This window comes from Marmota monax, unplaced genomic scaffold (assembly GCF_021218885.2).
Source record: "Marmota monax isolate L192 unplaced genomic scaffold, Marmota_monax_Labrador192_F-V1.1 WCK01_AAM20220418_F8-fsc00004, whole genome shotgun sequence".
NCBI lineage: Eukaryota > Metazoa > Chordata > Mammalia > Rodentia > Sciuridae > Marmota > Marmota monax.
Window position 1 is genome coordinate 332195 of NW_026692881.1, and position 14383 is coordinate 346577.

Sequence of the window (14383 nt, forward strand, 5' to 3'; positions counted from 1 at the left end):
AAAACTTGAAAGAAACATTCTATTTAGAGAAAACAATTTTTGAAAAAAACTCAGAAATATACTGAGTTAAAGAAATACTCCATACATGAAATAAGAATAGATACCATGAAAAAAATCACATGTGGAAAACCAAAAGTTATTTAAAAATTAAGAAATGTGGGCAGAGCAAAACTATCAGAGAATTATTAGAAGGTAAAGTTGAGGAAGTCTTCAAGGAAACAGAGCAAAAAGATGAAAAGACAGATAATAGGTTAAAAAAAAAAGAAGAAGAAAACAAAGAAAGAAAGAAAGAATGAGCCAGGCTTCCCATATCCATTAAAAGTTGTAGCCAAAAGGGAAAACAAAGAATGCAAGTGATAAAATCTCAAGGAAGACATTCCTAGACTAGAAAGCTGTTTTTTTTTTTTTTTTTCCTAAATAGGAATGGTCCTCTGAATGTTGAGCCACATGGTGGAAGGTAGACATAGACCGATACTCTGAAATCTCAGTAAGCTGGGGAGCTAGGTAATCCTGTAAGTTCACAGAGAGAAAAAAACAGGTCAAATACAAAGATAAGGGGGGCTAGGGTGGTGGCTCAGAGGTAGAGTGCTTGTGGGACGTGTGAGGCCTTGGATTCAATTCTCAGCACCACATACAAATAAATAAATTAAATAAAGATCCATCAATAACAAAAAAAATATTTAAAAAAATACAAAGATAAGGAATCAGTACTTTGGGGCTTCTCAGTGCTCTAGAAGAATATTGAAGATGGTGGAGCAATGCCTCATTGTTCTCCATGAAATTGCTTCTCAGTATAGAATTGTATACACAAACTTATTAAAGAGTGAAGGTAGAATATTATTATTTTGTGTGCATGTAGGAATATGTAACAACAAATCCTATCAATATGTACAACTATAATGCACTAATAAAGAAATGTGGGAGAAAAAAAGAGTGAAGATTAGCTGGATAGAGCACCTATGTAGCATAGGCGAAAGGAGCACAAAGATGTTTTCAGATATACCTGTTCGGAAAAATTCGCCTTTTGCACTGAAACCTTTCTTCACGAAGGTGAGCCAAAGACCAGACCTTCTGAAGACTGTATCCCAAAAGGGAAAGGGAGCCCTAGGCATCAGGTGAGATGGAAGCAGCTCAGAAGCCTCTGGAAGGGATTAGAGATAGAACAGCTGGTGTGTAAGAACTTATTCAGAGTAGATTTAGACACCTGGCATTGAATTTGAGGTTGACTTTGGCCAAATTATATTGTTATATTATGTGCATGTTTGAATATGTAACAACAAATCCTATCATAATGTACAACTATAATGCATCAATAAAAATATGGGAAAAAATGAATTTGAGATTGACTATTGGTAAATTATAGAAATTGAAGCAAACAAAAATGAAAATAACTCCAGAGAAAATAAAAATTGCACGGGAAAAGCAGACAATTGTGGTTTACTTGGCTCTTTTTGATGACCCGTATGGTAACTTTGTAGTATCAGCTCTGAAAATTACTCTAGCCACTTCTACATCTTATCATGGAGGAGAGATGGAAAAGGTCAGACATGGGAAGGGTAGCTCAGGGGCAAGGTGGTTCAAGGGCAGTCTAGTTAAATCCTCATCTTCAGGGTAGGAAGTAGACAGGTAATGTTCCAATTTGAAAAGCAGGGACTAGTAATTCAAACATTATATACAGACATTTCTAAGAGATAGTAGGTATAAACAAGAGTCATCTAGAAGTTGAATGTCCTTAGGAGAGGAGGCCTAACTTAGGGGTGGGGCCAGGGTCTACTTTTTTCTCAGCACAGTTTTTACAATAGTTGGTTCTTAGATTATATGTAGATATAATTTTGATAAAAATTTAAATAAGAGCAAATCTAAAATGCACAGCATGTGAAAAGAGGAAGTATTATTCCAGGAAAATCATTTTAAATTTGTGCATGCAAATTTGTGCACACTGGATTACTTTTTGTCAAATGTATTACGTATTTCATTTTGCTTTGCCTTTTTTTTTGTTTGTTTGTTTTGTTTTTGGTGGTACGAAAGCTCCAATCCCAAATGCTCTACACTGAAATTAGTCATCCTCAACCCATGAAATGTATTTCATATTGTGAGCTGTGGTCAAACAGTTAGAAAGCCATGTTGGAGTGGGTTCTCATTGCCAGTTCACTTTTCACACTTCTGAATTGATCAAATATTTTACAGTTGAGCATGTGCTACTTTTCAAATTACAAATGGACAGTGGGGAGGAATCATACAGCTTAATGTAACAGAAGTAGACAGGAGCCCTGTTTATGATGACTGCAGGGCTCGTCACCACCCACCCTGCCCACCCTAGCAGTCGCTTCTATTTACATTTATAACACCAGGGAGGAAATGGTGAGGGTGATAGTGGAAACCTTTTTGGAAAATCACCTAAAGGCTACACACCATGCAACCATTTTCAAGCTCCTGAATTCCACTTTGGCCTTTTTTACCCATGTGCTTACAAATTTGCTCCATCATGCAAACTGTGATGTTCACATTTCATAGTGTGTATTCTTTCTCATGGTTTATTTTCATGAGGCATATTCTTGGTCATGAATTTATTGGTTTAAGGGTATGACCAGATTTTAGGGGTGTTAAATGAAAGGGTAGTAACAGATCTCTTTGCTGCCAGCAAGATACAAACATGCTTGCCAGCAATAGTGGTGGTTATCTTGTTAAATTAAGAAGTGTGAAATAGTATCTCTGGATATTGTTTAAATTTTATTTCCAGCTGGGGGAATATAGCTCAGGGGTAGAACACTTGTTTCACATGTTCAAGGCCATTGTTTCAATCCCTGGCCTGCAAAAAAATTTAAAAATTAAAATTTCCAGTGACATTATTTTTATCTGTTAATTATATTGATTTTCCATTTCATAATGTTCATAAGTGCTACAGCTACATATCACGTATTATTTGTTTCCTTTATTATTTTAAAGTTTCTTTTAATCATATGGGAATTTTGAGTAGTCTTGTACTTTTTCCCTGTTGCCTCAGAAAATGAGGCCAGGGACAATGACACATGCCTATAATTCCAGCTACTCAGTCTGAGGCAGGAGGATGGCAAATTCAAGGCCAGCCTGGGAAACTTAGAGAGACCTTGTCTCAAGGTAAAATAGAAAGGGCTGAGTGTAATTCAGTGGGAGAGAGCTTGCCTAACACGTGAAACCCTGGATTCAATTCCAAATACTGTTTAAAAAAAGGATGATTAAGCTGGGGTTGTGGCTCAGTGGCAGAGTGCTTGCCTAGCATGTGTGAGGTACTGGGTTCCATCCTCGGCACTACATAAAAATAAACAAATAAAATAAAGGCATTCTGTTCATCTCTAATTACAAAAAGAAGAGGAACCCAAGTTTATTAAAAAAAAAAAAAAAGATAAGATTAACACGGACCTACTGAGATACTCTGTTTTCCAAGACATGCTTATTTAACTCTCCTCAGATTGCTGATATGTTGTCTCAACATTATTAAATAATTCTACCTTTGACCCTGTTTTGAGAAGTTGATGAATTGACAAACATGTGCCTTGTATTTGCTATATAAATATTTTTTATTAATAAGTTCTTGGAATTGAGACAGTTTGAGGTAATAATAATATTTATATGCACACAAAATAGATTTTGGATTCTTCTCTGCTGGGTGGTAATTAGTTTTGGAAAAGTTTGTCCATCTACTTGTAGGAAGCCAATATGCTTAGTCGTGTGTGTGTGTGTGTGTGTACTTTAAGGTAAATGATATAGGTGTTAATGGACACATCACTAATAGAGGGCCAAGTTCTGCTTTCCTTCAGTATGACTTGGTTAGCAGATAAGGTGAGATGCCAATGACCATGTTCACTTTGAAGTCATTTTGGGTTAGGTCTGGCTGTTGGGATTCTCTGACTTGGCTTTGGGCCCCAGCATCTGTGCAAGCAGTTATTTTTTGTTTGGTTATGTGGTTTGTGGGGTGAAGAGAGTAAAGCAGGTGGGGAGAGAAGCCAGGTGCCCTGTGGAAGGAGAATCCATGCTCCACAGCATGAGTCTCCCTGCTGTTTGCATCTCTGTGAGGTTCCCTGTGGGGCATCTGTTCTCCATACTGAACTGGATGGACTTGTAGGAGACAAGGGATCTTCAGGGTGAGATTCCCTGTGTCACCACAGAATAATCATGTCTCAAAGACCCTGGGCAAGTGGAACAGGATTGAGTCACCCAAACTGAATTGGTTTATTTGTTAATTTATTAGTAGTTTCTTTATGGAACTGCAGTCAGGGAGAGAGGGGGGATTCTGGTTTGGTTGGCTAAAGGGCACTTTCTGGTGGCAAAAGAGCACTTTCTAGGATTCCTAAACATGGAAGGCCCTTCCGCCTTCCATGTCTTTAAGGCCAGCTCTGGGAAGGGTAGGGCCATCTGCCTTTCAGCCTTCTCCAGGAACCTCAAAAAAGAGGGTACATTTTGCATTCCAAGGAACAGGATTGTCTTGTAGGTTAAAAAAAATAAATAAATAAAAGATACAGTTTCTACCACTATTTTCCTGCCTTGTGGTACATTTTCAGCTGAGTTTGCTGTTTTTTGTGATAAACGTAATCAAGTTTTAGGTTTAATTTTTTCCCTACATGTCTGAATCCATCTATAGTCTACCACCAAATATTCCCAAACAAAAACAAAAATTCCCAGTGCTTTGGGGCTCTATAATCGGTGATACAAAAACAGATGGATATTAGTTTCTTTGGGTAGTTAATTGTCTGCAAGGAGTTTTCCTCTCCTGACCCTCAGTCTGTGTGCTGTACCCCAACCAACAAGGCTCTTTTACTTTCAGAGGATCCCCAAAGCAACTGCAGCCCCTACCCAAGCTGATACCTGGTCCTCTGGCTACATGTCTGGAAGCATGTCCCTGTTTTCTGAGGAACTTGTCAATAATGCAGATTCAGGGCCCAGCCAAGACCTACTAAATTGAATTGGGCTGTGGGGTGAGAAGTGCTGTAATCTGTATTTGGAATAAATGATCTTGGTACCAGCTGGGGTCATCACTCTAGTGGTATCAGGGACTAGTCAATAAAAACCCTGTTCTAGTTGGAGATACCAAGGCCCCAGGAGGGAAAGCCTTGGTAGGGTCAGGCCATCCTGCTACAGATACCTCTGTCTCTACCTGAGATCCTTGTGCTTCTTCCTGCAGCACCTCACATGTGTCCAGCTATGTTCTAGCCTCTCAAAGGTGTGTCCTTATCACAGAGTCTTTGGGCACTGGGATGGCTGTGCCTCATTCTTACAGGGCAGTTTTGTGGAAGTATTCTTCTAATGGTGGTAGGAGGGTAGGAAAGAGGGCTGCTGGGTGGTTGGCACCTTCCTGGCTAGGTTTTGAGTTCAGACAGACTGGATTCTTCCGACAGGGCATTTACCTCTCTTCCATTCCTCCTGGGAAGGCGAGAGCAGGGTGAATGAATGGTGGACTCTAGACAGCCTCTCGGTTCCATACCTTAGGAGGGTTGACTGAGCAGTCGATCCACTTCCAGAGGATTGTGCTTCCTTGTCCCTTCTCTGCACCATTGTCTCAGCAAAGTGGCAGGGCTTCCATGGCTTCTGCCATGTAAGAATTTGAAAGTTGTCAATCTTCACACAATATACAAAGGTGGCAGGTGCTGATTTCTTACTGTCTATTGGGGATGGATTGTGTCCTCACTGGCCATGTTGTTCTGGCCCTGATCCCTGTTCTAGCTGGCTTCCCCTTACTCTGGGAAGGTGGGAGGTGAACAGGGGGCTGGGGAGGGAGCTTTGCTCTGTGAGCTTCAGATCCTGAGCCTGAATGTTAGCTTAGACACCCTCTCCTTCCCCAGCATAAGCCTTGCTTTGGCAGCAGAGATTTTCACCTTCCCCACCACTCCCCACCAGAGAATGGTAGAGGAATTTAGGGATCACCTGGATTATCACTGGGGTTCAAAAAGGAAAAAAGTATAGGTGGGCCAGGCCCTCAGAGTTTTCCCTTGGGACCATCCCCCCTTTTGTATGATTGTGACAGACTTTGGGGAATGGACTCAGATAAAATCAGCAGTTACCACCCTTCAAAATGTAGGTCACAGGGTGTTCCCACAGGGGTTGTATAGTCTAAGCTTTATTATAAGCCCCAAGAAGCCAAAGATGTGGTCGGTCATAGAGAGAAGGCAGAGAAGAAGGGGTGGAGGCAAATGCTGGTAGCTATGGGTTGTCGGGGTCTTTCTACCCAAGCCAGGGTGCTGGGCCTTCATCTCTGTGCAGGCTGAGCTTGGGAAGATAATAGGTAAATGAATATGGAACCTTAGTTCTGGCTTTATGTATTGGCTGTATTTGGATCATGCAAACCTGCCTAACCTTTCATTTCCTCTTCCCAAATGTGACTCTTTGTGGTCAGGCTCTGATTCCTCATTTCTTTGGTTGGCTCTGGAGTGTGGAAGGATATGGAGTGTGGAGTCAGCTGCTCTTGGTGCAGATAAAGGATCTATTATTGCTCTCTTGTCCTTGGGCAAGTCACATGACCTTTCTGAACTCCTGTTTCCTTAGCATGAAGTGGAAAATCAATAGCCAGTCGTGAGGTGATAAGCTGAATGTTTGTGATGATTCCAAGCAGAACTCCAGGGACTTAAAAGACGTTTTAAAAATTGTTATTTTCCATTCTTTAAAAATTTCCTCCTAATTTTGTTTGTTTTCAAAAGCCAACCTAATCTGATTTTTACCTCATACATAGCTGATATTAGTAGTGGACTGTGCTTGGACTAGCAAAAGGACAAAAGAGAAACAATTCAGAGATTTCTGGAATCTGTATGAGCCTCAACTTTTTTCTTTTCTTGGGGAGCAGGTTTTGGGCAGATGTCTTAACACTAAACCTGCCCTCTCATCAGTTGCTGTCTCTTTGCAGGTCCTGCTTCTCAGAAGATGCACTATTACAGATACTCGAATGCCGAGGTCAGCTGCTGGTACAAGTACCTCCTCTTCAGCTACAACATCGTCTTCTGGGTAAGTATAGGAGAACAATCATATTTTCTTTTGCAGTCCTTCATGAATAAATCATGATTCTGTGCATATGTTTGATTGTCAAGCCCTGCCTAGGTGAGGCTCTGGAACCAGCAAATGTGATGGGTGAGTCAAGGTGATTGAAAGCTGGATTAAGGGCCCCTAACTCAGCCTTGGGTTTTAGGAAGGCTTGGAGCTCTGGCCCAGGTGCTATCTTTCCTGCCCTCAGAAGGCTCCCAGTGAAATGAAGATAGTATGGTACTTGTCAATTCAATTCAAATTCAATGTGTATTTGACTGTGTGATGCTTATGGTTTACCAAGAGCAGGATTAGCTTGCTTGGCATTAGAGAGCAGGCAGGGAGAAGCTCCTTGCCTGGGGGTGGCTAGGGAAGAGCATTCTGAGGAGGTGACTTGGGGGCTGAGATCTAACCTCAAACTCAATATTCTCTTGCCTCAGCCTTCCAGATAGTTGGGACTTCAGGAGTGGACCACAGCCCCTGCTATGAATATTAGTGAAGGAACAGCCAAGTGGGAGTCTGGGGGATAAAAGCTCCAGGCAGAGAGAATAGCAGTTGCAAAGATCAAAAGAAGGCCATGTGACTGGAGCCAAGCATGAGTGAGAGGGAGCACAGTGTATGTCAGTTTTCTTTGTCAGTAATCATGGTGGAGGTGAAAGTCTTGGTCATTATCAGAGGAAGTAGTAGCCTAAGAAGAACATCAAAACAAGTGAGCATGTTGACCGAAGAGAGGGAAATTTGGAATATTGAACCCTGGGGTGCCAGAGGCTGGGTGGAGGAGAAAATCCATGCAGAATTGGCTGAGTGGATGGACTAAGGTGAAAGGGAGACCAGGAGAGCTCATGTTATAGAAGTCTCTGAAGTAGAAAGGAGCAATCAGCTATGCCTCATCAAGGTGATGCAGGATGAGGACTGAAAACTGGCAGTGGCTTGGACACCGTAGAGGTGGTTGGTGACCTTGATTGGAGACACTGTGCTCTGGGTGGGAGTGGGGCGGTGATGGAAACTTGGCTGGAGTTGGCCAAAGGAGCCAGCAGAAAGTGAGGGAGTGAAACTGAGACTCTTGGTAGTTCTTTAAAGGAACTTGCCTTAACGAGAAGAAGAAAAATTGGTCACTGGCTGGAGATGGTGAAAGAGTTGAGATACATCATGTGTGTCTTGCAGTAGAATTGGTCCAAGGAGAGGAACAGGAGGACAATAAGGGACATGATAATTAAAAATGCTTTTAAACCATAAGCCTTTTAATGGTTGAAACCATTAGTATTTGTTATAGTTTAGCTCTTGAAAGTTTAGATTGCAAAGTCCCATGTGTTATAAGCTTGATCCCTAGCCTAGGTGCTGTTCCACAGGTAGGGCCTAGTGGAGGTATTAAGTTATTGAGGGGTTCCCCTGAAGGAGTTAGTGGGACCTGGTCTCTTCTTGTTTCTTTCTTTTGCATTATGGCTGTTAGGTGAATGATTTTGCCATATACTGCCTCCCTGATGTGCTGCTTCTGACCACAGGCTCCAGAACAATGGGCCAAAAGTCATGGACTAAAATCTTCAAATTTGTGAGTCAAAATAAACCTTTTCTCTTTATGAATTGATTATCTCAGGTATTTGTTGCATCAATGGAAAGTTGATTAGCACAGTATCTGTGGATTTGGTGGTTCCTATTTGGACTGGAACTTTTGAAAACAAGGCAGACTCACTAAGACTTCCCAGCTTTTCAATATTGTTTTATATCATCGTCTCCTGGGAATTCATCTCAGTGTGTTCTGTTCTGGAGATCCAATGGCTTGGCCATTGACAGGGGGATCCAATGGCTTGGCCTTTGACCCCAGGTCATTTGCTGTGCTTAGAATAGCCTTTCACAAACAGTGCCATCACTGCTCCTGAAATAGGACATTGCTGGACCTTGCAACTGTTGTTCCTGTGGGTCCCTCCTAATGGGAGAACTGTGCCTTGTCCACATCATGTGTGGCTTCCCAGACCTGCATTGCTCCCTGTCTGGAGGGAAACCTCTGGACCCACCTGGCCTGTTCCCCCACTGCTCCAGGTCAGGTGAATGATAGAGGGCCACCTGGGGTATAGACAGCTTAACACTTGGTACACTGGAGCACTGGCTTCACCCCTGCTGGCTGTGCTGCCTCAGCTTTTTTCCTTCACCTCAGACTGTCATCCAGATTTTTGTAGCTAGAGCAGAGCTGTCCTCAAGCTGCTGTGGCTGAGGGCCCTGGTCATCTCTGTTTCTTCAGAAACTTTTTTAGAACAGATTCTTGGCTCCTGGGGAGCTGTACTCACTTGCCTACTCACACATTATAGCAGCAAATTCAAATAGCAGAGTTCATGAATTCAGGATTGCAGCAAGTCCGCTTAGTGGTTGAAGGGCATTGTAGTGTTATCAGGGTTTTGCAGAGTTGGCAATGTGTGCTGTTGAGAGTTAATCATTTTTCAGTTAGTGTGCACTGGGGCTGAGCAGCAGGGAAAAACCAGAAACAGGAAATGAGAGCCTGGTTAGGAAATACAGGTGGGAGACTGGTCACGTTGGTCAGGCCCAAGCTGCCCTGACCCTCCTTGCTAGGTCCTGGCTGGGATTTGCCATCTTCCTCTGTGCAGTGTGGAGTAAGGCCTGAGAATTGAGATGCACAGTCCTCTGTTAAGCTCATGGAGCAGAAAGGAGGATGTCAGGCTACTCTGGGTACCAGGGTGCCAGTCTGGACTCTTCACTGAAACTGGTTGTCTTTGATAAGCCTGGTGTTCTTGTTATGAAACATTGTTCTCAGCTGCTTGCTGTCTGCCTCATAGGGTTGCAGAAATGTTTCAAATGGTATATCTCTTTAGAGAAATTTTCTTTTTTGAAATGGCGAGAAATACAAAAATAGAAAAATGTAATGAGCCTTACATTCCCATCATCGGGCTTCAAAATTATCCACTCATAGCTGATCTTAATTTCATTTGTTCCCCCCACCCACTCTTTGGATTATTTTGAAGCAAAGTCTGGATAGATGATTTTGCACAGTGTTGGTACTTGTTTTGTTTTGATGATTGAGGTGAGCAGTGGAGGAGGAGGATTGCTCAGCAGGCGGGGATGAATATGCAGAAGGCAGTCTGTTGTTTCTGCAGCCAGTTCTAGGTGATATGACAAATGCAAGCTTTAATTTAGCAGTTTGCCCCCATTGAGCATTATTTTCACAATAATTTTCTTTAAAGATAAACGCCTATAGCACTCTAACATTTTTTGTTAGCTCTTTTTTGACTTTGGAGCTGAGATTTCCCAGGAAACATTAATACATGATTGGGGTAAGAAACATGGATGCCGCTGATGTCTCTCTTCTGTTCTGAATTTCATGTTTCACATAGTGAGAATGGAGCTGGGCTTCCTGAGGGGTCTTATTATAGGGATAGGAAAAATTGCTTCTAGCCAAAATAGTGTTTTGTTTGTTTGTTTGTTTAACGGTACTGGGTAATGCACCTAGGGGTACTTTTCCACAAAGAATTTGAGCTTTCCTGGTTTTGCTGAGGAATTCTCTAGAGCTGCATTCCTAGCTCTTTCTGGATTTTATTTTGAGACAGGGTCTTGCTAAGTTGCCCAGGTTGGCCTCAAACTTGTGATGCGCCTGTCTCACCCTCCTGAATCATTGGATTTATGGGCACTGCAACACCTGGACCAACAATAGCATTTTGAGAGTACGAGCATTTTTTACTTTTTAAATTGTGGTTTAGTTAGGCTAGACTTGTTTGCAGTGCAAAATCTTCAGCTCAGGGAAACGAAAAATCAAAATCACAGTGAGATACCACTTCATATCTATGTCTGTTCTTTAAGAAAAAAAAAAAAACAAAACCCAAAACAACCCAAACTAAATGCTAGGAAGGATGCGGAAAAATTGGTGCCCTTGTCCACTGTTGGCAAGGATGTAAAATGTTGCAGCTGTGATGGAAAACAATATAGTGGCTCCTCATGAAATTAAAAATGGAATTTCCATGTGATCTAACAATTTCAGTTCTAGGTATAGACTCAAAAGAATTGAAAGCAGGATGTTGAAGGGAGATGTGTATACCCACATTCATAGCAGCATTATTCACCATAGCCAAAGGTGGAAACAGCCCAAGTATCCTTTGATGATTAGGTAAATAAAATGTGGCACATAAATGCTGTAGTGTCTTATTCATCTTAATATAGGTGAACTTTGGGTACATTATGTTAAGTGAAATAAGCCAGATGCAAAAAGACAAATTGATTTCACTTAAAATACAAACCTATGATTCTACTTATGTTACCTGGAGTAGTCAAAAATCATAGAGAAAGTGGAATGTTGGTTGCCAAGGAGTGTGGGAGAGAGAATGGGGGAGTGTCTGAGTCCATTTGTGCTGCTCTAACAAATTACCACAAGCTGGGTACTTATTGAAAAGAGATGTTTATTTGCCTCATGGTTCTAGAAGTCAAGAAACCCACGCTCGGGTCCGCATCTGTTGAGGGCCATCTTGCTGCCTCACAACAGGGCAGAGGCATCACATAGGCAAGAAAGAGGGCAAGACTAGCAGAACTTGTTTTTGTAACAAACCCATTCTGGTGATAATCAATTAACCTAACCACTCCTAAAGGTCCTGTCTCTCAACACTGCTGCTTTGGGTAGTAAGCTTCCAGCACATTAATTTCAGGGAACACATTCAAGCGTAGCAAAGAGTTACTATTTGATGGTACAGACTTTCAGTTATGTGAAATGAATTCTGTGGATGGATGGTGGTGGTGGTTGCACCAGACTGTCATCTACTTAATACCACTGAAATCCATACTCATATTGTAAATTTTACCACAATTTAAAAATTTTTAAATTTTTAAAAAAAACTCACTTTGGCTTGCAGAGGGAGGGAAGTTGGGAGAAGATTGTGTTGGAGGAACCATGTATGGCCCTCTGTATAGTGTTTTTTTTTAAATTTATTAGTATATTATTGGTACATTTATTGGTAATTATATGTATTAGTAGGATGTGTTGTTACATATTCATACATGCACACAACATGATTTGGTCAGTTTCATTTCCAGTACTTTCCCTCTCCTTTCTCTCCTTCCTCCCCTGGTTCCCCAAGTGTAGTATTTTAAGAATATTCTTGTCTTCACTACTGAGAAGATGTAGTACCTATTTCTCTCCAAGTATTATATAATAAACTTTTATTATTGCATGAGGTTCAAGAAGGCTCAACAAGGCAGCCAAGGATTACTGCATTCCCCCTGCTCCACCCGCTCGTGGTTTCATGTCCTTGTGAGCAGAATCCTCCCTTTCTTGAGGTCTGCATTTTCACAGCAGCATCACCTGGTGTAGAACATTCTTGGTTGTGACATAGTCTTTGTGATTATATTTGTTTTAGAGAATCCCATATTGGACTTTTAGGTTGTTTTCAGTTTTTTTTTTTTCCCCATCCTAGATAAGGATGTAGTGATTATTTTTTTATAATACAGAATTCTTCCTTTTGGGGAAAGGAGGGAAGTCGTTTGCCAGGATAGATTCCCAGGAGTGACATTAAGTGGGTCAGAAGGTGTATACATTGATTTGACCTGCCTGACATATTTATAGAGTCAAAATTACTTTTTCAGAAAGCCTGCTCCAGTTCACAGGAAATAGACTGCCTTATCTTTGGGTGTAGGTAGACGTGCGTGTTTTTATACTGAGCCTTGCCAGGGCAAAGGGCAAGGACTACTCAGAGCCACCAGGGGAACTTGAGGCATAGCCAAGGGTGCTGGATCTCCGCAGGGCTGTAGCCCCTGCCGTCCTTACACAGGCCTGAATGAAGCAGAGTAGGGATCACAGAGGAAGGGATATCCAGGATGCACCAAGATTCTTGCCGGGTCATATGGTTATTGAACACTCACAGGGTATTTTCAAGGTGAAGTAACCTGGTATTTGTGTGTACAGTTTGATGACAATTCAGTGGGCCATACAACCACCATCATCAAAATGAAGATGTGAAACATTTCTGTCACTCCAGAAGCTTCCTTTGTGTCTTCTGCAGTCCCTTCCTCTACACCCCTTCCCCAGGTCACAATCAGTCTGCATCCCCTTGCCATAAATTAGACTCAACTCTTTTATCTTTGACTTCTTAAAAGATAGTAGAATGAATCAGATATTATCAGCTTGTATGATTACATGACCAGTGTAACTCTACATCGTGTACAACCAGAATAATGAGAAGCTATATACTCTATTTATGTATGATGTGTCAAAATGCATTCTACTGTCATGTATAACTAATTAGAACAAATACAAAAAAATGTTAGGTGATTTTGTTTTTAATGTTTTTAATTCCAATGATTTAAAAAAATCTTTTATAATTACTTTTTACTTTTATTTTTCAAAAACTAAAATATGCATAACAAAAAATTTATCCTTCTAACCATTTTTAAGTTCATTGGCACTAAGCACATTCACATTCTTATCCAACCATGACCGCCATCTATTTCCAGTTCATTGACTGCTGTTCTTTTATTTATTATTTCTCACCTCTATTTGGAACTATTTTGCTTTTTTCTTAGCCTTTGAAGGTAGAAGATTAAATCACTGGTTTGAATTTCTCTTGTTTTCTAGTATAAGAATTTGAAGCTGTATATTTTGTGCATCCCACACATTTTGAAATGTTTTCACTTCATTTGGTTAAAATATTTTGTAGATGCATATTGTACATGTAGTTTATCTTTCCCCACCCTCAGGTTTGTTTCAGAAGTTTCTCTTAGCCAGGCATAGTGGTGCACTCTTTTAACCCCAGCTACTTGGGACGGGAGGTTGAGGCAGGAGTATTGAAAATTCAAGGATAGCCTGGGTAACTTAGTGACACCGGCTCTCAAAAAAAAAAAAAAGTTCTGGGGATATAGTTCAGTGATAGAGTGCCCAGTGTTCAATCCCCAGTATTTAAAAAAAAGTTTCTCTTTTCTACTGTATTGTATTGTACAGTGTGGTTTTCTTTGTATTTAATCTGTTTGAGGTTCATTAGACCTTTGGGATTTGTGAAGATGTAATTTTATCAAATCTGGGAATATTGTGATCATTATTTTTTCAAATGTGCTCCCTCCCTCCCTTCTTTTCTGGGTGTTGTCCTGTAGACCATGGAAATTGTGTTTAGTTTTTCTTGTTTTTCCTTCTTTCCTTTAGTCCGTATAGTTGCTTTGTCTTCAAATCCACGTATCTCTTCTTTTTTAATTGGTTGTTTAATTGGTTGTTAAATACATCCAGTGAATTCTTTACTTCTCATGTTATATTTTCTATTTCTTGTACTAGTTCCATTTGTGTCTTTTAAATATCTGTGTCTCTCCTTATCTTTTTATATTTTTCTTTAGATCTATAAACATATGTAAAATATCTATTTTAAAGTCTTTGTCTTGCTAATTCCATCTTCTCTGTCATTCCTGTCTCATATTTACTGATTTT

At 40.8% G+C, this 14383-nt stretch overlaps 1 protein-coding gene across 3 annotated transcripts in view; it reads left to right on the plus strand.

The window, feature by feature from the left end:
* Window positions 1-14383, plus strand: part of Tspan14 (tetraspanin 14) — a 55726-nt gene that overhangs the window by 21021 nt on the left and 20322 nt on the right. For 2 of the 3 annotated variants that reach the window (XM_046450083.2, XM_046450084.2), the window contains exon 2: window positions 6872-6969. In XM_046450083.2, the coding sequence (XP_046306039.1) occupies window positions 6889-6969 (81 nt within the window). In that variant the 5' untranslated portion in view covers window positions 6872-6888. Of the gene's footprint in view, window positions 1-6871; window positions 6970-8218; window positions 8534-14383 lie in introns of those variants that run through there. The other variant, XM_046450085.2, reaches the window with a different exon arrangement.